This window comes from Podarcis bocagei, assembly GCF_964188305.1.
Source record: "Podarcis bocagei genome assembly, chromosome: 16".
Lineage (NCBI taxonomy): Eukaryota > Metazoa > Chordata > Lepidosauria > Squamata > Lacertidae > Podarcis > Podarcis bocagei.
Genome location: NC_138142.1, coordinates 24,510,832 through 24,531,880, shown reverse-complemented (window position 1 = coordinate 24,531,880; position 21,049 = coordinate 24,510,832). Strand labels below are relative to the sequence as shown.

The following is a 21,049-nucleotide window of genomic DNA, read 5'->3' as shown; positions in this document are numbered from 1 at the left end:
TTGATGTATGTTAAAGCATGCCTGCTATCTGCAATTCACACAACTAGCAGCATGTTTGGCCTTCCATCGCCAGGCAGAAAAACTAGGTGAGGTTACTTATCACCCTGGATGTAGAACTGTATTGAACCAAGACACTTTGGCTAGGTGCTAATAAAATCGGGCTTTATTACAATACACACAAAAAAAACCACTATTGCATTTCAATAGGAGGAAGGCAACACTTCAAGAATCTTTCAAGAGATGCTTTCAAGCAACTTAGGGGAACCTGTCACCCTCTATATGGTACTGGACCCAGATTTCCCTTATTTCTGATTGTTTGCTGGGGCTGACGGCAGTTAAGTGGTCTGGAAGCATCCAGGGAGCTTCCGGCTCCTGACACAGGTATGTGCTTTTTCCTTTTTGCTGCACTCTGGAAGCCAAGGGTGCTCACCCTCTGTTCCTGCACGGCACCTTGCTGCAACAATCTAGACCTGGAGACCATGTTGAATAACCGCCCTCCTCTGCCCCAAAGCACATTTCTGTTTTATGAACCGTGGCAGGTGGGTGAGGCTACCCACCTGTCAATCGCCTGATGTTGTTGCGACATCATATGATTGACCGGTGGGGTTGTCCTGCCTACTTGGTGAAAGTTTTCACTGGAAACCAGCTGCTAAAAAGGGGGGTGGGAGAAGGTGGGAGTCAGCCTTACTCCAGGGAAGAAGAAACTGAAGCTCACTTCAAGCTCCTGACTACTGCTTTGTAGCCACTTTGGGTGCCTGTCTCACATTTGATGGCAGGTGAGGGGCAAGTGGGCATGGCTTCAAGGAATGGTGTTGCAAGGCTAAACCTGGCCTGCAGGGTAGGGGTTCCCCACCCCTGCCTTAAGGTGACCCTAAATTCTGAGGGAGCTCAGGAAAGAGCTACCATAAACGCCGATGCACAGCCAAACAGGACTTCTGTCTTTTGGAGCTGCAGAAGCGGAAGTTGTAGACCGGACAGCAGACGAGAAGCTGGAGAGAAAGGGGCTTTTCTAAGCCTCTGCTGTGATCAGGTCTCTGGTGACCTGGAAGGCACCAACAAGGGCTCCCAGCTGAATCTTCTCGCTTGTCCCTACAGCCAGGCGGTGCCTGAAAAGGAGAGGATGGAGGATGAGTCTTCCTACCAGTCAGTTGTATTTTTAAAGCAGCAGACAGATGTACAAGAAAATAGGTGGATGCTAAAGCAGCTTTTGTTTGGAGGGGAAGCTGGTTAAGGACAAGCCTGTTAATAGCAGCTCACCCAGGACCTTGCCCATTCGTACCCCATATGAGCCTTCCACCCAGCAGACCAGGCAATCTTGGCTTTCATTACAGTGAGGAAGAGAGCATGCAGGGTTTTAGCCCTCACGGGGCAGAGAAAATATTTAACAAATGCAACTTTATCCCTGTCTTCCAGAAACTGCCCACAGCTAATGTTGCATGGTTATATATACCCCTTAAGTTTACAACTGGAAAACAGTTAATTGGTGCTTTAAGTTTAAGTGAGCTATGCCTATATTACCCTAAAACACTTTATTAAAAAGAAAGAAGGGAACGGAGTTCTGGGCTTGGGGAAAATGAGTTTAGGGCTTTGAACACTAAGGGGAATGTATGCAATATTCTGGGTCACTGCTCAAGAGCAGCTATCTCCACCCCCGCCTGCCAGAGACGATGGTTTTATGGTCCAGGGACACTCACTCAACATCCGCCATCTTGATCAGCAACTGGATTCGTACAGATGATGGGAAGTCAACTGTAGAGCAAAAGAAAAGGCCATCACTGACATTTTCCAAAAGGCAACAATCCCTGTTATTTTATCATAATGGTCATGGAAGACATGCTTGTCGATTACAACCTTGCAAAAGTCACTAGCCTGCAAAGTTGTTCTCTAGTCTGCTGAGAGCCGGCAAAAGGTGGCCGTATTTCTGTGCTGGACTTGGGAGAATGGAGGTGGGGGGCTCCCCCCTCTAGGTGGCCTCTTGCTTTCTATGCTGGGTGTTCAGGTCCTCATCCACCACCCGATTCACTTGCCTGCAAGCTATTCTTTGTCACCTATAGCTACTAGGATAGTGGTTAAACACAAGGCTGATTTATCGAGGATCATAATTTAAATCTTGCACAGGAGAATGCAGGCCTGTGAATATGGCTTTCAACGCTCATTTGTTTGATATCTTTCTCACTTTTTATATACCACTTTTTTCTCCAAGGAGCTCAAGGTGGTGTACATGCATCTTCCCCACTCCGTATTTTACCCTCAGAACAGCCCTGGGAGGTAGGCTAGGCTGAGAGGCAGTGGTTGGCCCAAGGTCACTCAGTGAGCTTCAATGCCTCAGTGGGGATTCGAACCCTGGTCTCCCAGCTCCTAGTCAAACACACTATCCCAGAGCTTTCCCAACTTTTCATGTTGTGACACGCTTTTTAGACATGTATCATTTCGTGACACAGTAATTCAGTTTTACTAGTAAACCAGAGGTTAAACCAACCCCTTTCCAGCCCTGGGAGAAGTGCAGGGAGCGTTCACACAACACACTGCAACTGACACACTAATGTGTTGTGACAGTTTGGAAAACTCTGTCAAATGCAGGACATGCACACACATGCAGACACACAGTCACAGGCAGAGATGTCCCCCTTTTATCATGATCTACAGTGGCAATACCACAACAGAGCTACTGGGCATGCTCAGCAGTCATGGTTTCAGAACTTTGAACCACTCGGCTTTCTTGGATCAGCCTCTCTGATCTGTGTCAGAACACAGAGAAAGCCTCCAACCCCCAAGTGGTTTTTTTCTTTTTTTTTTACCTCGGTGGACAAACAAGTGGATTTCTGTCAGGATGTCCTGAAGAGCTAAACCCTTCAATGTTTTCAGCTCCATGATATCTGGGCAGAGTGTCAAGGTGAGGTACTGTCAGGGTAGGAGTCATCAACAAAGCAGTAACTCACCTGAAGCAGGTGAAGTTAACCCTTTATTCAAGGAAACAACACAGATCAGGTCTAGAAGTCTCAGCAACTCTTTCTAGGTCTTCCACTGATGAAGCATTTGTGAGGATTGAAGGTCCTCGCTTTCCCAGTGTCCACTAAGACTCCTCCTCTCCAGGGTCTTTCCCACGGTCTCGGGCAGCGTCTGCGCACAACCAACTTCTGCTCTGCCAGTTTCATTTCTCAGAGTTCTTTGAGACCAGAGGGGAGACGAGCTGCTTGAGGCAGGAGGGAGAGGGCCCCATGGCTTTTTCAGCAGCCTGCCTCCACTCTGCCTCTGCCACCCTCCACCTCAGCCTCGGAGTCTGAACTGCTCTCTGCCTCAGCTTCTCCCTGTTCACTAAACCCTGTTGCCTCTTCAGCTTCTAACACCTCCTCCTCCCAGTCTGCTGCTGCTTCTCCCTTTGATCTCTCATCGTCCCAATCCCCTGGCCTTCTTCCCTAGGGGGTTCCCCGGCTGCTGTCTCTTACCACTCCTCTGCATCCTGCAAGTCCACGAAAGGTACATTCTATAGAACGGATGAAATTCCCTTCCTGAATCCCTGCTTACTGAACTGGAGTGCCCACGGAAAACCCAGATCTGAAAGCCCCCAAGGGGGGACCAGTGCAGCTGGAGAACGGAAGGGCAGACAAACACAACAGCCGATGTCAGGAATATGGAGCACCGTTTATGCCCAGTGCTTTGCAGGCGGATTTCCGCTCGGCATGGGGTTCAAAGGATACTGCGATAGGCAGTGGTGAAATCTTGGTTCAGCATCCAATCGAGGATGTTGGCAATGTCAGACTTGAGCGGCTGCCCCGTGCAGGTGTAGACTGTCTCCTCGGTCACCTTTCCAAAGGCCATGGATGTGCTCTGGCAGGGAAAGAGAAAAGAAACCGTTGTGCAGCAAAGGAACAAAGGCATTGACACCAGCAACCAAAGCCTCTGCTTTAAGACCAGGCCAGGGGAAGCTGTGGCCCTCCACAGGCTTCTGCACTCCAGTTCCCACCATTCCTGAACACTGACGGCTAAGGAGAAACTGCTGGATCAGGCCAATGACCCATCTAGTCCAGCATCCTCTTCTCATGGTGGCCAACCAGATGCCTGGGGGGAATCCTCAAGCAGGATTTGAACACAAGAGGCCGCTCCCCTCCTGCGGCTTCAGAATCATTTACTGCCTCCAACTATGGAGGTGTGTTTGCCACACACTCTTAAGTTAGGTGGGCTAGTGAATCTGTGTCAATACAAAATGCTGTTAAGAATTAGGAGGAATCTGGCAGCTCCAGTTGAGAGGGAGGGAAGGAGGGAGCAAGATGCTACTTGGGAGGGTGGGAGGGTGGGGAGAGGCACCAACCGGGTGCTGCATCCAAGGGCTGAAGGAGGAAGCAGGCGGCTGCAGATGAAGTCATGGCTCTAAAAAGAAACGACGAGCCTCTACTACAGGCTGCTGCAAAACAGAAGAGGCTGCTGCAAAGATGCAGGGGGGTTGCAGGGCAGGCACTGAGCTGCAAACCCTCAGGCCCATTTTCACCTTTCGCTGACTCCTCTTCACATACTGTCACAGGGCAGTGTGTATTTTGAATTCAGAGAGCCATATGCTATTTCCAGAGAGAATACAATGCATTTGCTGTTGTGCATGGACACGGACACACACACACACACACACACACTAATGAACGGGACTGCCAGTTTCAGAAGCTACCATATACTGAGAAAAATCACTGGTCTATCTAGTTCACTTTTGTCTACACTGATTGGCAGTGGTTGTCCATGGTTTCAGAAAGGACCTTCTCCCAGTCCAAGCTGATGCTTAAAGCGGATGACCTGCTACTGAGCTATTGCCGTTCCCATAAAAGAATACAAATAAACGAAAGCTTCTAGTCCTCATGGTTCCAAATAAAGGGTTGAATTAAGTAGGAACATAGAAAACTCTTTTAACCAGCCATAACATTGCTCCATCAAGCTCAGTATCATCTCCACTGACTGTCAGCCGCTCTGCAGGGTTTTCAGACATGGAGTCTTTCCCAGTCTAAACCTGGAGGCCACACACTGAACCTGGGACCTTTTGCATGGAAAGCAGGTGCTCTAACAAATAAGCGAAGGTCCTCCACCTCCAAATTCCATTGCTGGGGACAAACAATAGGAGGGGGATGCACAGCACAGCCGTTGTCTTCACATCCTCCTTTAGTCTGGCCACTGGGTGAAAACACACCAGGAGTTGGTGAACCTTTGGCTCAATCCAGCAGGACTTGTTCTTGTGAGTGCAGGGAATTGATCTGATGGCTGGCTCTTTACAGAAAGCCGAAGCCATACGTACCTGTAAGATGTTCAGAGACCTGCGCATATCGCCGTTGGAAAGCGTCACCAGGGCTTTCATCCCATCATCGCTTACATCAACTCTGAAAGACAAAAAAAGGACAGAATAAATCGGGGAGAAAGGAACCTTTTCCAGCCTGAGGGCCACAATGCTTTCTGGGCAACCTTCTGAGGGCCACATGCTGGTGGTGGGCAGGGCCAAAGGCACCTCCTGCTTGGCAGGGGGTTGGACTTGATGGCCCTTGTGGTCTATTCCAACTCTATGATTCTATGATTCAAAGGCAGAAGGAGCAAGCAACGTAGTGGGAGAGCTGAAAAAAATGCCAAGGTATTTCACTTCTGGCAACCAAGGCACCCCTTCAGCTTCAGATAGTAGATGAGTCTAAAATGCATGGGACAGAAATTTTCACTGCCCTCTAGTGGCTATTACTCATTTACCATAAGTAATGTATTTAGCGTTAACTCCTAGGAGGCTTAGCTAAGAGGCTTAGTTTGGTCACAATCGACTATACATCTCCAGAGTTAATGCTAAATACATTACTTCTGGTAAATGAGCCACCATGGCAGCTAGAGGGTAATGAAAATTTGTGTCCCAGGCATTTTAGACTCATCTACCCATGTACTATCTGAAACCAAAGTAGCACATTGGTTGCCAGGCGTACTTTTTTACCAGCTCTCCCAGCCCACTAATGTGAATTCTACCTTTGTACAGAAGGCTAATTTCTACAAACACACCATCTGGGCAAGTGAGAGGCATTATCAAGAGTTCAAGGACACCTTCCAGACAGGCAAAAACTCTCAAGGAGGGTGTGGGCTGGGAAGGGGCATGGCTGCAGAGACAGGTATGGTCGGCGGGGTGGGTGGGTGTGGAGTCTCAAGGGTCAGAGAAGGAAAGGACTTCCTGGTCCCCTCCAACCTTGTAGTTCCTCAAAACGCAATGAATGCACAGGAGATATAGGAGCTGTAATCAAGTACTCTAGGGCTGATGTTCCCAATGCCAGATTGACAGTCCCAACATTTGCACAAATTGGAGGAAGATGGTTGCCAGGTGCAGTCAAAGGGGAAGAGCCATGATGCCCCCCAGCTGTGCTTTTTTACTCACCCCTCCTCCTCAATGATGTGCTGCAGCCGAGGAACCATGAGCTCAGGAGTCAGGGGGCCAAAGCGGAATCTGGTGCACCTGGACTGCAGGGCTGGGATGATCTTGGAGAGGTAGTTGCAGATGAGGCAAAACCTGGTGTTCTCGGTGAACTTCTCTATCACTGGAGAGGCGGTGCAAAGGGATTGGGAAGAGAGATGAGCCCACGTGAGGCTGAAGCAGGGACAGAGGCCTACTGAATGCAGTTAAGGCTGAGAACATAGGAAGCTGCCTTACACCAAAGTCAGACCACTGGTCCATCTAGCTCAGTATTGTTTACACACACTGGCAGTGGCTCTCCAGGGTTCCAGATGGGATGTTTCCAGCCCTACCTGGAGACGCCATTGGGGACTGAACCTGGGACCTTCTGCATGCAAAGGATGCTCTTCCCCTGCACTGCACTTTGCTGCTTAATTGCAATTCCCATCATTCCTGACTGTTGACATGGTAACTGCGGCAGACAGGGGTTGGCATACAACTTCTGGAGGGCTGCAGGTTCCTCATCCCTGCCCTGCAACCGGCTTGTTCGAATGTTACACTGAACACAGGTGCTGCACATTTAGGAGAACCCTACACTGACTGGCAGAGGCTCTTCAGGGGGCCAAACAGGAGCCTCTCTCAGTGCAACCTCGAGATGCTGCAGGAACAGCCTTAGGAACTGCTACCCTCGTGAGCTCGCTGTACCTGCAACACTATTACTCCTCCCAGCACAAGGTAAACTTACCACGCCTGAGGGCATTCTGGGCATCCTGCGTCATGGCATCTGCTTCATCCAGAATAACCAGCTTAAAGCCTTTCCTAGCAGGAGGGAAGGAGAAGATGACTGACGTTGGACACAGAACTTCAAGCAAACCACAAAGACACAGATGCAACCCACCTACCCATCTTCAAGAAACAAAGGTGGAGTCGAGCCTGGTAAAGAGGGTTTTCTACTGATACACCTCAGCTTTCAAGCAACATCTTTTGAACAGCCCTGGCTAAACCTTCAGCAGGCGACTGGGACAATGACTCCGGGCTACGGTTGAAAGCGACGAGCTTAGGTGACAATGTGGCAAGGTTAAGTTAAAAAACACTGCACAGGGTATGCAAAATATCACCTTTCAGAATCTTTCTGCGACAGACCTGGAGACCAAAGACTCAGGTTTGGATCTAAGACAGGAGGGGCCAACATGGTGCTTCACAGATCTTTGTGAACTACAAATCCCATCATCCCCGGACCAAGATGACTAAGACTGATGGGTGTTGTAGTCCAGCAAGCTCTGCAGGGCATCACATTGGCTGCTCTGGCCTTGAAGATTAGCCCAGGAGTAGCCAATCTGGTTCCCTCCAGATGCTGCTTAACTCCAGTTCCCATCAGCTCCAGTCAGCATAGCTAATGCTCAAGGATGACCAGACTGGAAACATCTGGAGGGCACCACATTGGTGACCACTGGATTAGCTTATTCGAGTCTTTTCAGGGCAAGGAATGGGTTTTTCTACTTTGCTGTTATAACTGAAAGATGAACTAGAGCTCTTTTAAGAAGTATTCTCTGTATTGGGTTATTCAATCATGTTTCAACATTCTTCTTTGTAAAAGTTCACATAAATGTTATTTCTATCAACTGCGCAAGTAATTTTACGCGGTATTAGGGAGGGAGGGGCTTATTATGAAGCCTAGTCTGTCCCAGTTTTAAGATGGGACAGGACTAAGCTTTTGAATGGAAAATCCTTAAAAACCAGTCTGGAATCACCCAGTAAAAAGCATTACTTGCAAAGTGGTCCGAGTATGTTTTTCTGTTCAATTCCACCAGGAAGCAACAGAACGCCAACCCACGTCACTCCCAGGGGCACCTATTCTATGTTCAATCGAGGCGCATGGTGGCAAGGAGCCCTATGTGCTGGCTGTTAAGGCTGTGGGTGGATCGACCACACTATTTCAAAAGGGTCTTTTTTTGGGGGGGGGGAGAGAACTTTCAGGAGGGGCTCGGGGGGTCCTGGGCACTTACTTAAAGATGCTCCTTGTGCTGGCAAAGTTCAGGATGGGCCCCCGGACAATGTCAATTCCCCTGTCGTCTGAAGCATTGAGCTGAAAAGCGAGGAAAGTGGGATTTAACAAACTAGAAGTAAGGATACAGGGAGGAGGCGGCGGGCAGGAGGAGGCTGTTTTATTATCATATCAGAACAATTAAATAGATGTGAGCACCATATAGACGCCATTGAAACTGACTGCTAAACAGCAGGGCTCTCGCCCAATTAACGAGATCTTTGCAGATTTAAAATCATATGAACGTTAGTCAACTGGTTTGTAGGCAAGAAAAAAACAACAGTGGTTCTAAAGCAAAAAACAACAACCCATTGTTTCTTTTCAGATGATGCAGGTATGCAGCAATTCTCTCATGGAGGGTGGGTGGCATTTCTGTTTTTGCATTTTAGTTCAGGGTATCCCAATGTGGTCTGTATTGACCGCCTCACCCCCCAACCCAGGATTAATGGGAAGGTGTAGGGGGGCGAATGAAGACCGGGGGCGGTGACGTGTCAAGGGCTTGGGGACAGAGAGGAGTTTGCAAGGTGCAGTGTGAGAAATGTAATTAGGAGCTATGAGTTTCAGAAATAAAGGGCATGTCCCTCCCTTGCCACTGAGAAACGTCCATATCTAATAATTCCACAATTCAATAGTATTCTCAGAACATGCTGTTTTATTGTTTTTCCTCCTTCTTTTTCACATTTTGTGATTCTTAGTGATGATGACTGATGATTAATAAATGTTTATAATATATATAGATATGTATTTCTTGACTTTATTGCATTTACATTCCTAAGAATTTTGGCTGGGGTCAGTGACAACTTTATAAGCTCATCAAAGGGTCAATGGACTCAGAAGTTTGGGAAACCCTGTTTTAGCTGAGGAAAGCGCTACCGTATTTTTCGCTCTATAAGACGCACCTGACCATAAGACGCACCTAGTTTTTGGAAGAGGAAAACAAGAAAAAATATATTCTGAATCCCGGAAGCTGCACTGTGATCCCGCTGGTTGTCCTGGCTTATGGGAAAGCCGCAAGGGGAGCTTAAGTTATTCCTCCACCTCTCCCGTGTAGGTTTCTCATTATAAACCCTGACTTTCCATCCCATTTTCTATGACGGGAATGTCAGCAGCATACCTTACAGCAGTGCTTTTTTTCTGGGGGTACTCATACCCCTAAACATTTTTTGAATCTAGGTTTGGCTTCATTGAGGGGGAGTATTTCAATATGAGTAGGAAAATGAGAGTACCCCTAAACATTTTTTTTTAAGAAAAAAGCACTGCCTTACAGGCTTGTTGGAAGATGAGCAACAAAGAAAAGTATTGTCACTCCTGAGTGGTGGGATAGATAGAGCAGGCTAACAAACTATAAATCATGCAGAGTGATTTCTTCACTTCCTCTGCACAGAGAATGGGCACAAGAGTCTAGAGAAGATGATGAGCTCTTTCGGTTACCTTACCTCGAGGACCATTGAGCCAAACGCTTTGTCTTTGTAAAGCTGTTTAGCACAGGCCAAAATGGTGGACGTCTTGCCAGTCCCTGGAGGTCCATAGAGAAGGAGATGAGGCAGTCGATCTTCGCTGATGAACTTCTGAACTAGTAGGAGAGGTGAAAGGACATTTCTGACGCTCAAGGTAACATTTTAAGAATTTAATTTTTACAAGTTGATAGGCATGACACAAAAGGCAAAAGGGACGGGGAGGGAAGAAATAAGCAGGTTCCAACCTTTAAATCAAGTAAAATTACCAAACGACCAGGTGGTGAAAGGCCAAACAGCTGTTGGTCCAAATCACTCCACTCTCCCTCCTTTTGGCTATGAGAGCAAAAGCTTCTGCTTCTGCTTTATTTTATTAATGGAGCTTGTTGCATCATCTGCAATCAAAACTGTGGTTGTACCTTAACTGCAGCTTGTTTGAAATAAACAAAGTTCAAACCATGTGTTATCAAGCTGACTTGTTCAAACGAAACATCGCTGAGATTAATCAAATATGATTAATCTGAAATGGGTAAGTCTGATCTCTTGATGGCCATGCCAAAGGATGAGACGCTTGCAAAGGCTCATTGCTGTCACAATAAACTGTGGTTTGTTGTGATGTCCAAAGGCAACAACTGCATTTGTCAATGCACTGCAAATAAGGAATACGGATATTACATGCTTTTTCACAGCTCATGACCCTTCACCTATGCCATATAGGCCTCTTCCTTTCTTGTCATCACACTTGTTGTTATCACAAGGTGCATCACAAGCTAAACAGCCCTTCCTTACTTTGTTACTTTTTGAGACAGCTTGACCTGGGGAGGCTCACTATCAGGAAAACCTTTTTTAAAAATAAACTATGTGTTTCCCAAAGGCTTTGAGATGATATATAAAAGCACTGGAAATATTTGATACTTACTGGTACTCAGAATGTCTTGATGAGAAATCAGATCACTCAGCGTCTGAGGTCGGTATTTTTCTACCCTGCCAGTAAAAGATAGAATGCAGATGAAATCCTGTCTACATGTGGTGTAGGCTTGATCTACACATACAGGAGAACATGAGAAGGGATTTGCTGGATCACACCGAAGGCTTATCTAGTTCAGTATCCTGTTCTCACAGTGGCCAGGTAGAGGTGCCCATGGGAAGCCCCCAAGGGCAACAACTCTCCCCACAACTAGAGATTCCCATCAAACGGAATTCAGGGGCATACTGCCTCTTGCATTGGCCTTGCCAGAATGAAGGGGCCACAGAGTGATAGAATCCAGGACTGCTCAACTTCAGATTTCAAGTTAAGTTTGGAGGTGAGGGTGGGTGGGGATAGAAATCTTATAAGACGCACACACACAAAACAGACATGGGAAACCCGTGGGCTTCCAGGTGGGGCTGGACTCTCATCAGTCCCAGGCAGCATGGACAATCGTCAGGAATGATGGGAGTTCTAGTCCAACCACATCCAGAGGGCCAAAGGTACCCCATACCTGACAACGAGAAAACAACAGTTGCCTAAGAGAGCAAAGGCTGCCTTGCTTGCTTACCACTTTCTACTCACCCCAGCAGAGAACAGCCCTGCACAGACCTCCCAAAAAATAATCCCCACCCCAGACGCTTACCGCCATGTCAAAATGGGCCATTTTATCCCTTGAGGCTGGCACTTGCCCCCTCATTCTTCGGCACCGCGCATATGTCTTTACTACCTTTTGACAGAAGATCCCAAGTGTGGGACTGAAACGAATCCTACAATATATGACTGCAGTTATTATGTATTAGCAGAACACAGGAATACACTTTTTTATTATTAATATTATTATGACCACCACCAGGAAGAGGGGGTAGTGGAAAGAGAGCACCGTGCATAGCTGTCAACTTTTCCCTTTTCTTGCGAGGAATCCTATTCGGAATAAGGGGAAACGTTGACAGCTATGGCACCGTGCTCAATGCTTCCCTGAGCTCCGTGGATGAAGATGCAGCGGAACGAATGAAGAGAACAGCAAGGTGAGCTAGGAGAACACTCTGCACATGCTCTGGGGCACTCTCTGCATGATTTAAACAGAACACCCCCAAGGGAAAAATCCTAGCTTAGCAAACAGGTTCCGGAGCGGAATTCCGGCGCAGAATATAAGCTCCCTGCCCTCCGAAAAAGAAACTGGGGGAAAACTAATGGCCCCCATCACGCAGCCTCCTAGCAACAGCAGCACACTCCCCGCCCGCCCTTCATCGATTGATTTCGCTATACCAGGGCAAGTTCGCGTTCCTCCCGGCCACCGTCCTCTCCGCAGGCGCCGCCGCCGCCGCGCGCTCCATGCCGAACCTTCGCGCCGCTTCACTTCGCCGGCGCCAAAGCAGCCCAACCTCGCCTCTCGCGAGATGTGTAACTTAAAACGAACAGCAGCAAGCAGCAGCACGCGAGACTTCCGCACCGAGGCTACGGCTGCCGGGCCGCCTCCCTCCCTCCCTCCCTCCGTGTTGCTAAGGCGCCTCTGCTGCTTCTGGTAACTAAGGGGCGGGGCCTTGCTGCAACCTCGCGGGGAGAGAGAGCGCAGGCGCCTCCGAGCGAAAACTCCTCTCCCATCTCTGTGGCTTTTCTTAGGCTGCTTCACGGATGGGCACCTTGCCCATCCCCACCCCCTCCCCGCGATTCACACGCGCACGTGTCATCCCCCCCAAGCATTTATAATTCCTGGTTAATACATCTGCTTTTTGTTCAGTTTTTGTGTGTTTGGCACCATTAAGAGTGGATGCAGCTATATTTATTTTGAAAAACCTGGCGAGCTAGCAAAAGAGAACACACCACTCTTCTAAACATGATCTCTTGCTTCGTTTTGTTTTTGTGTGTTTGGCTCAATGAGTATAGTTAAGAACATTTTATTGTTAATTTTTTTTAAAAATGGTGGGGGTGGGGAGTAGCTACCACAAATGCTGTGAAAAGTCATCTGCTTTGTTCTCGTTTTGTGCTTCGTGGCGAATTTAATGGTAAATAATTTATCTCGAGAGCTGGGTCTTTGGGAATCGTGCTTTAATTTTTCCCTCCCTTTTCCTATTACTGAAGATTAATAACACCCAGCTACACACCAATGTTTGTTTCTTTTAACATATAGCGACCTTAATTTTATTCAGGAATATGTTTTGTTTGGTGCTTTTATGGAAGCCGCCCAGAGTGGCTGGGGAGGCCCAGCCAGATGGGCGGGGTATAAATAATAAATTATTATTATTATTATTATTATTATTGTTGTTGTTGTTGTTGTTGTTGTTGTTGTTGTTGTTGTTCTAACTCTTAAGACCTGGCCTTTGGGATAATGTTTTAATTCTACCCCCCTGCCCCCAGTTACTACTCAACATTGATAAAACACACACGCACCAATGATTTCCCCTCTTTAATATAGGAACATCACCTTTATTTAATAACATTAAAAGTACTATCTTTTAATCATCCTGTTTTACCTATTTTCACCCCATTTCTCTCCCTCCCGCTCCCCATGTAAAGAAGCCACTACAAATGCTATTAACATTACCCGATTTGTTTTGCTTTTGCTTTTTGACGATAGAATGATAAATATATCTCTTAAGATTTGGGCTTTGGAACAATGCTTTAACCGCCCCCCCCATTACTCAAGAATAATAAAACACATACCCACTCATTATTTTTTTAATATATGAATGTTACTTGCGTTTTAGAATACAACAGTGCTTCCAGGCAACCTGTTTATCTGAATTTTCATCCTTTTACCTATTTTATCTCATTCATCCTTTTTTATTGTTTAAAGGTACTATTAAAATGATCTGCTATTTTGTGTTTTTTTGTCACACAACTTAATGGTAAACATATCTCTTAGGTCTGGGTTTTGGAAGAATGCTTTAATTTTTGCCTTCTCCTTAATACTCAAGGTTAAATTGTAAATCATATACATACCCCAATTATTTTTTACAATAAAAGTTACTTTTATTTCAAGATGTAAGGGGGCTTCCTGGTGGCTTGGTTACTAAGTATTCTTTGTGATTTTTTTGAAGTTAGATTAGATGACACTGGCTAATTAGTGAGCCTTCATTCTGATTTGTTTGTGGGGAGGTTGTATGATGTTTCGCTTATCGCAAAAAGTTTTATCTTTAGAAGAGAGGATTTGTTGCCCGAGAACTCCCAAACAATTATAATTGCAGAACTGGAATTTACTTGTACAGAATGCGATTGAATCCCATCCAAAAATAGGTTCAGAAAAGGGCAGCCAAGATGATCAAAGGGATGGAGCAACTTCCTTAGGAGGAAAGGTGGCAGTGTTTGGCACTTGTTAGTTTAGAGAGAAATAACAAGTAGCAGGTGACATGATGGAAGTTTATCTATGGAGAAAGTGGATAGTGAAAACTTTTTCTCTTTCATAACACTAGAACTGACAGATGTTCCAAAGAAACTGAATGTTGGAAGATAAAAGAAAGTACTACTTCATGAAGCACATAGTTAAACTATGGAAATCGTTCCCACAGGAGGCACAGAAGGCCAACAGACTACATGGCTTTAAAAGAGAATCAGACAAATTCACTGAGAGGGTTATCAATGGCTACTGTAGCAGTATGTTTCTGAATATCAGTTGCTGGAAATCACAGGAGGGGCACAGCTCTGTGAGGGGTAAACTACAGTACAGTTCCCAGGATTCTTTAATGTGGGTGGTGCTGTGGTCTAAATCACTGAGCCTCTTGGGCTTGCCGATCAGAAGGTCGGCGGTTCGAATCCCTGCGACGGGTTGAGCTCCCGTTGCTCTGTCCCAGCTCCTGCCAGCCTAGCAGTTCAAAAGCACGCCAGTGCAAGTAGATAAATAGGTACTGCTGTGGTGGGAAGGTAAATGGCATTTCTGTGCACTCTGGTTTCCATCACGGTGTTCCATTGAGCCAGAAGCGGTTTTGTCATGCTGACCACATGACCCGGAAAAGCTGTCTGTGGGCTTCCTTGGCCTGAAAGCAGAGATGAGCACCACACCCCATAGTCGCCTTTGACTGGACTTAACCGTCCAGGGGTCCATTACTTCCTCCTCCTTTTCTTACATTTATGTGGCGTAAAGGTAAAGGAACCCCTGACCATTAGGTCCAGTCGTGTCCAACTCTGGGGTTGCGGTGCTCATCTCGCTTTATTGGCTGAGGGAGCTGGCGTACAGCTTCTGGGTCATGTGGCCAGCATGACTAAGCCGTTTCTGGCGAACCAGAGCAGCACACGGAAACGCTGTTTACCTTCCTGCTGGAGCGGTACCTATTTATCTACTTGCACTTTGACGTGCTTTCGAACTGCTAGGTTGGCAGGAGCAGGGACTGAGCAACAGGAGCTCACCCCGTCACGAGGATTCGAACCGCCGACCTTCTGATCAGCAAGCCCTAGGCTCTGTGGTTTAACCCACAACACAGTAATTTCTTTAGGGCTTTCTGCAAATATAGCTTGACTCCGGCACATTATGATTCTTTCCTTACGACCGAAGTTTCTCTGCTGATGAGAAATGTGCCACGAGGGAACAAGACATGCTAGCAGCTCTCTTAAATGTACCAGGTGGTTTCGGGGCTCCCCAGCCCTGCCATAGATAAGAGATGTGTCAGGGTGAGGGCAAGAGTATCAACTTTCTTGGCCACAAGTGGCCTGTTTTGCTTGCTACCTAATTTGTGGGCGGGGGTGGGGACGAGGACAAAACCTTCTTTGATATGCAGTGATGCAAGACTTTGGAGGCAGAAGTCTGCAATCCCACACAGGTTTGGTGTCTTTAAGTGAAGCCGGCTTGGGAAGTGCTTTGCTCAGCAAGTGATAACACTTATATCTGTGCATGAATTTCTGCAGATCAAAATGCTGATTTTTACAGATAAAAATGATCTCCAAAGTACAGAAGCAAAGCGGACTGCTTTTACTGGTCTGCATCAGATTCCCCCCCCCCCAGTATTATTGTGCAGCTTTCTCATGCACATGTACTCACAATCAGATCAATGGGTTCATTGGGGTTAAACTTCCAAGGAAAAAAAAGTATGTATTGTACCTGGACAGTTTGATCCCACATTCAGTTGTATCTAAGGACGCCAGGTCAGGAGCATCCCAGGCCTGGCAAGTTCAGAGCCTAAAGCAGAGAGCTAGGGGTAGTCCCTGGTGACGTCACAGTGGCGGGCCCTGGTGGTTCTCCCTTTGTGCTCCCTCCCACTACTGAGTCCTGGAGACCGAGGTTAATTGGGAGTTGGGGGGAGGAAGGAACTGAGGAGGGCAGACCCCACACTCTGAGAGTCTAGGCAATAATTTGCAGCTAGCTTCTGCCAGAAGTGTTGAGGCTTGAAACCTTCCTGGACATTATATTGTTTGGCCAGGAAGACCTTTGCCAAATAGTCTGAAGATCTGTGCATCTGAATGCATACATTCTGCAAAGCTGGTTTCTACAGGATCAGGCCATTGGTCCATCTAGCTCCGTATTGTTTGTAGCAGGAGTGGGGAGGTTTCCGTACATCAAAAATGGTTTTTTAGAGCTGGAAAAAGTTCAGGAAAGAGCAACCCAAAGGATCAAGGGGATGGAGCAACTCCAGGAAAGGTTGCAGCATTTGGGACTTTTTAGTTTAGAAAAAGGGCGACTAAGAGGTGACATACAATTATACAATTATGCATGGCATGGAGAACGTGGATAGAGAAAACTTTTCCTCCATTGCTCATAATACTAGAACTTGTGGGCGTCCCAATTAAACTGAATGTTGGAAGACTGGGTCAGAAAACTGGAAGCACTTCTTCCTGCCGTGCAGAGTTAAATGATGGAGCTCGCTCAAGAAAGAGGCAGAGCCAACTCGTTCTAGGTTTGTTCCCCACCTCCCGCTCACTGCTGTGTTCTAGGACTCAGCTATACAGCTGCAAATAAAACGTTTTAAATGTGTTGTAAAGTGCAATGTACAAATGTGACACTAGATGGTGACAGTGAGCTATGCCAAATTTGATGTATTTTTCAAAACTATATTTATCATTTTCAAAGCCTCTTTTCATGTGTGTGTAGATTCCACCATAGCATAGGGCAATGCTGAGACTAAGGAGATGCAGACACACCTCCTGGACAGCTTGTAAGCAAGAAGGCAGGCATGTGAGGGCAGGATGACGTTGGTGGAATGGTGCTCCATTTGGCACAATGGAAACCACCTCCACTGGGTCACTAGGTCACTACGTTTTCTGGGTTTCAGATGGACTTTCCCTCTTTGAAGTACCTGGAGATGGCAAAACGCCTGAGACATTCTGCATGCAAAGCAGGTGCTTAACCACCTGAGCTACAGCCTCTCCCATAAGTCACATGCAGCTTATGCCATCCTACCATTAAGCAGAGTGAGGCAATCCACTCAGGCAGCTGATGTTGGATGTCATGAGGAGGCAGCAAATTATTAGCTATTTCATTTATTGTTGGTGGCTTTTTCGCTTCCAGGAACAGATGTGTGTGTGGGATCTTCTGCCTTTGGTGCCAGAACAAGCTGGCTGTCCTTGGCACTGTGCACCTTGGCACTTTGTTGTTTTGCCTAAGACATCCAAATGCCAAGGACTGGCAAAGCTCAGCCAGAGATCACCTGCTTTGAATGCAATGCAGAATGTCCAGTTTTGGTCCCTGGCATCCCCAGGTAGGGCTTTCATTGCAAGCTGCATTATACTGAGTCAGACCATCGGTCCATCTACCACAATATTGCCTGCGCTGGCTGGCAGTGGCTTTCCAAGCTGTCAGGCAGGGTTCTTTCCTAGTCCCACCTGGAGATGCTTCTTGAGGATTGGACCTGAGAACTTCTGCATGCAAAGCAGATGCTCTCCCGCTGAGCTATGGCCCCCAAAGTAGCACTGCCCTTTTAAAGCAAGTGATGTTAAGACAGAGAACATAGAGAGATGCCTTGTACCAAGTAAGAACATAAGAAGAGCCCTGCTGGATCAAGCTAATAATAATAATAATAATAATAATAATAATAATAATAATAATAATAATAATAATAATAATTATTATTATTATTATTATTATTATTATTATTATTATTATTATTATTATTTGTTATTTATACAGCGCCCATCTGGCTGAGTTTCCCCAGCCACTCTGGGCAGCTTCCAATCAAGAGTTAAAAACAATACAGCGTTAAATATTAAAAACTTCCCTAAACAGGGCTGCCTTCAGATGTCTTTTAAAGAGAAGATAGCTGCTTATTTCCTTCACATCTGAAGGGAGGGCGTTCCACAGGGCGGGTGCCACTACCAAGAAGGCCCTCTGTCTAGTTCCCTGTAACCTCACTTCTCGCAATGAGGGAACCGCCAGAAGGCCCTCGGAGCTGGACCTCAGTGTCCGGGCTGAACGATGGGGGTGGAGATGCTCCTTCAGGTATACAGGACCGAGGCCGTTTAGGGTTTTAAAGGTGAGCACCAACACTTTGAATTGTGCTCGGAAACGTACTGGGAGCCAATGCAGATCTCTCAGAACCAGTGTTATGTGGTCCCGGCGGCCACTCCCAGTCACCAGTCTAGCTGCCGCATTCTGGATTAATTGCAGTTTCCGGGTCACCTTCAAAGGTAGCCCCACGTAGAGCGCATTGCAGTAGTCCAAGCGTGAGATAACTAGAGCATGCACCACTCTGGCGAGACAGTCCGCAGGCAGATAGGGTCTCAGCCTACGTACCAGATGGAGCTGGTAAACAGCTGCCCTGGACACAGAATTAGCCTGCACCTCCAGGGACAGCTGTGAGTCCAAAATGACTCCCAGGCTGTGCCCCTGGTCCTTCAGGGGCACAGTTACCCCATTCAGGACCTGGGCGTCCTCCACACCAGCCCGCCCTCTGTCCCCCAAGAATAGTACTTCTGTCTTGTCAGGATTCAACCTCAATCTGTTAGCCACCATCCATCCTCCAACCACCTCCAGGCACTCACACAGGACCTTCACCGCCTTCACCGGTTCTGATTTAAAAGAGAGGTAGAGCTGGGTATCATTTGCGTACAGTCCATATAGCAATAGCCCATATAGTGCAGGATCCTGTTCCCACAGTAGCCAGCCAGATGACCCACTGGGGAATCCTTCAAGCAGAACCTGAGCGCAACAGCACTCTGCCCACCTGCGATTTCCAGTACGCCCACATGCATCAGCAAGGCATGATTTAGAAATACTTTTCTGCGTGGAAACACTTTCCCAATGGGATGTCTGTCCAGAGAGAACTTCTGTGCATTACAGCTGAAAACCCCCTAATGCAGGTCCATTTGGGCAAATGGGACACCACCCCTGCCTGCCCTCAGCCAGCTCTCACCTGCCTGCCTTCTTGCTTACAACCAGTCCAGGTGGGCAGCTTTGCCTGCCAGCTTGCTTTTCTTCCTCCTCAGTCTCCTTGTTGCCCTTATTAGAACTCAGCCGTAAGGAAGAAGGGGACAAAACTAGCATCAGTTGGCTCCACCTGTCACTGGATCTGCCTGCTGTTAACTTCTCTGCTTTCTTCTGTAAAGTCCTAATGGGTACCAGTCACAGCTGCTTCTGTTTTCAGCAGATCCCCAACGACTGGTATTCAGAGGCAGAATGCTTCTGGCTGTGGAGGCATAGAATGGCAGCAGCTTTCAGGTGTCTCTCCCAGCACAACCCGGAGAGCCTGGGGATTGGACCTGGGACATTCTATGTGCATAGCAGGTGCTCCACCATCCTACAGACCTTCGCCAACCCAACATAAGAACAGAGAAATGGGGGGGGGGGGAGGTTCTACACACCAGGTCTACACCAATGGGAAGCGGCTCCTCAGAGTTTCAGATAATGGTATTTCCCAACTTTTGCTGGGGATGCTGGGGAATTGGATCTGGGACCTTCTATAGATGAAGTTTGTGCTCTACCCCTGAGCTGTGGTTGGTTCCACTTTTATATTTCTTCCCAGATGTGTCGACTAGCTGGACTGGCCAGGTGGAAAGGTGGGACAAGGGAAGGCAAACAACCCCAATTGCAGGTTCAATCCCCAACACCTGGTTTTTGGTTTTTAAAAGAGATACAGGGATACCTTGGCTTTTCCATCCACATGAAGGGATAAAACTTCCTTTCACGAAGGCAGACCTTTGGTCCACGTCTCCTTAGAAACCACCCAACCGCCCTCCCGCCTACAAAACAATAACCAAGGTGACCAGTGTGGTGTAGTGGTTAGAGCGCCAGACTGGGAGACCAGGGTTCAAATCCCCACGCAACCATGCGCGGGCTTTCCTTGAGCCAGTCACGGCCTCTCTCAGCCTAACCTGCCTCGCAGGGATGTTGGGCGGATGAAAGTGTGTGTGTGGGGGGGGGGGGGGAGGAAATCACACGCGCCGCCTTGAGCTCCATGGAGATAAAAGATGAGCTATAGATGCAGGGGGAAAACCACACACCTAAGTAACTGAAACACTGCGGCCCTCTGCACATGTTCAGAGAAACTCTCCCTCCCCCCTTGATGACTCCAGCCAGGACTAACCACGCTGATGTAGGAAAATGAGTATGGAGGGTTTATATGGTATTTTTAAACTCCCCTCCTCCCCTCTACCTCCTCGCGGGAGTCCAGCCATCTCGGGGACACGCGTCTCCTGGGCTGGGGGGGGGGGCGTCCAGGCTAGGCGTGCGCCGCAACCGTTCCTCGCGTGTCGCGGCCGCGCGGATTGACAAGGCAGGACGCCTGCGTGTGTGCGCGCGTGTGTGGATGCGGGAGCCGGGCGGAGCGAAGGCTGCGGGCCGGGCGAAGAGCAGCCCCCAGCCCCGATCCAGGCTGCCAGCGAGCGCCGGGCGAAGGAAACCGCGCGTCGCCCGTGGAGCTGCCGTGTGAACGCCCCGAGGGGCTCCCCCGGGGCTCCGGCGCGCCCCGCCCCAACCCCTCCCCGGGAGGCGCCGCCGCCGCCGCCGCCGCCGCTGCCGGAGAGATCGCCCAGGCTCGCATGGAGGAGGCTTGACAGCCGGGCGGGCGATCGCGAGCGAGCGAGGCAGCGAGCGCGCGGGCGAGGCGGCACCGGGGAAGGTCTGGCGCGGTGGGGGCGGCGAGGAGGGGGCGGCCGCGGCGCTGCCGCCGCCGCCGCTGCCGCCGCTTGGGGGGATCGGGCCGGCGGCCGCATCCCCCTGATCCAGGAGGAGGAGGAGGAGGAGGAGGCGGCCGAGGGGCAAGCCATGGAGGAGGCCGCCGTGCCGGCCCCCGGCCACCCCCCGCCGCCGCCGCTGCTGCTGCCCCCCCCTCCGC

At 48.4% G+C, this 21,049-nt stretch overlaps 1 protein-coding gene across 2 annotated transcripts; it reads right to left on the bottom strand.

The window, feature by feature from the left end:
- Positions 1 to 141: 141 nt before the first annotated feature.
- On the bottom strand, positions 142 to 12,259 carry RFC5 (replication factor C subunit 5). 2 transcript variants are annotated; one of them, XM_081175307.1, is made up of 11 exons: positions 12,123 to 12,259; positions 10,806 to 10,870; positions 9,869 to 10,005; positions 8,395 to 8,474; positions 7,134 to 7,207; positions 6,374 to 6,533; positions 5,273 to 5,354; positions 3,699 to 3,828; positions 2,799 to 2,876; positions 1,695 to 1,749; positions 142 to 1,106 (listed from the first exon to the last, which is right to left on the bottom strand). In XM_081175307.1, the coding sequence occupies exons 1-11, from the start codon at positions 12,188 to 12,190 to the stop codon at positions 1,010 to 1,012; spliced, it is 1,026 nt and encodes a 341-aa protein (XP_081031433.1). In that variant the 5' UTR covers positions 12,191 to 12,259; the 3' UTR covers positions 142 to 1,009. The 2 variants fall into 2 exon arrangements, with proteins under 2 accessions (XP_081031433.1, XP_081031434.1); XM_081175308.1 differs by having other exon boundaries at positions 9,869 to 10,000; positions 12,123 to 12,159.
- Between the last annotated feature and the right edge of the window lie 8,790 nt (positions 12,260 to 21,049).

What these genes read in the sequence shown, in the direction of transcription:
- RFC5 (XM_081175307.1), bottom strand. Translation starts at nt 12,190, where the DNA reads ATGGAGCGCGCGGCGGCGGCGGCGCCTGCGGAGAGGACGGTGGCCGGG. An exon ending in AGGAACGCGAACTTGCCCTG is followed by an intron (nt 10,871 to 12,122) that starts GTATAGCGAAAT and finishes TTTTACTGGCAG; the next exon opens with GGTAGAAAAATACCGACCTC. An exon ending in GGTCTCTGAACATCTTACAG is followed by an intron (nt 3,829 to 5,272) that starts GTACGTATGGCT and finishes TTTCCCTGCCAG; the next exon opens with AGCACATCCATGGCCTTTGG.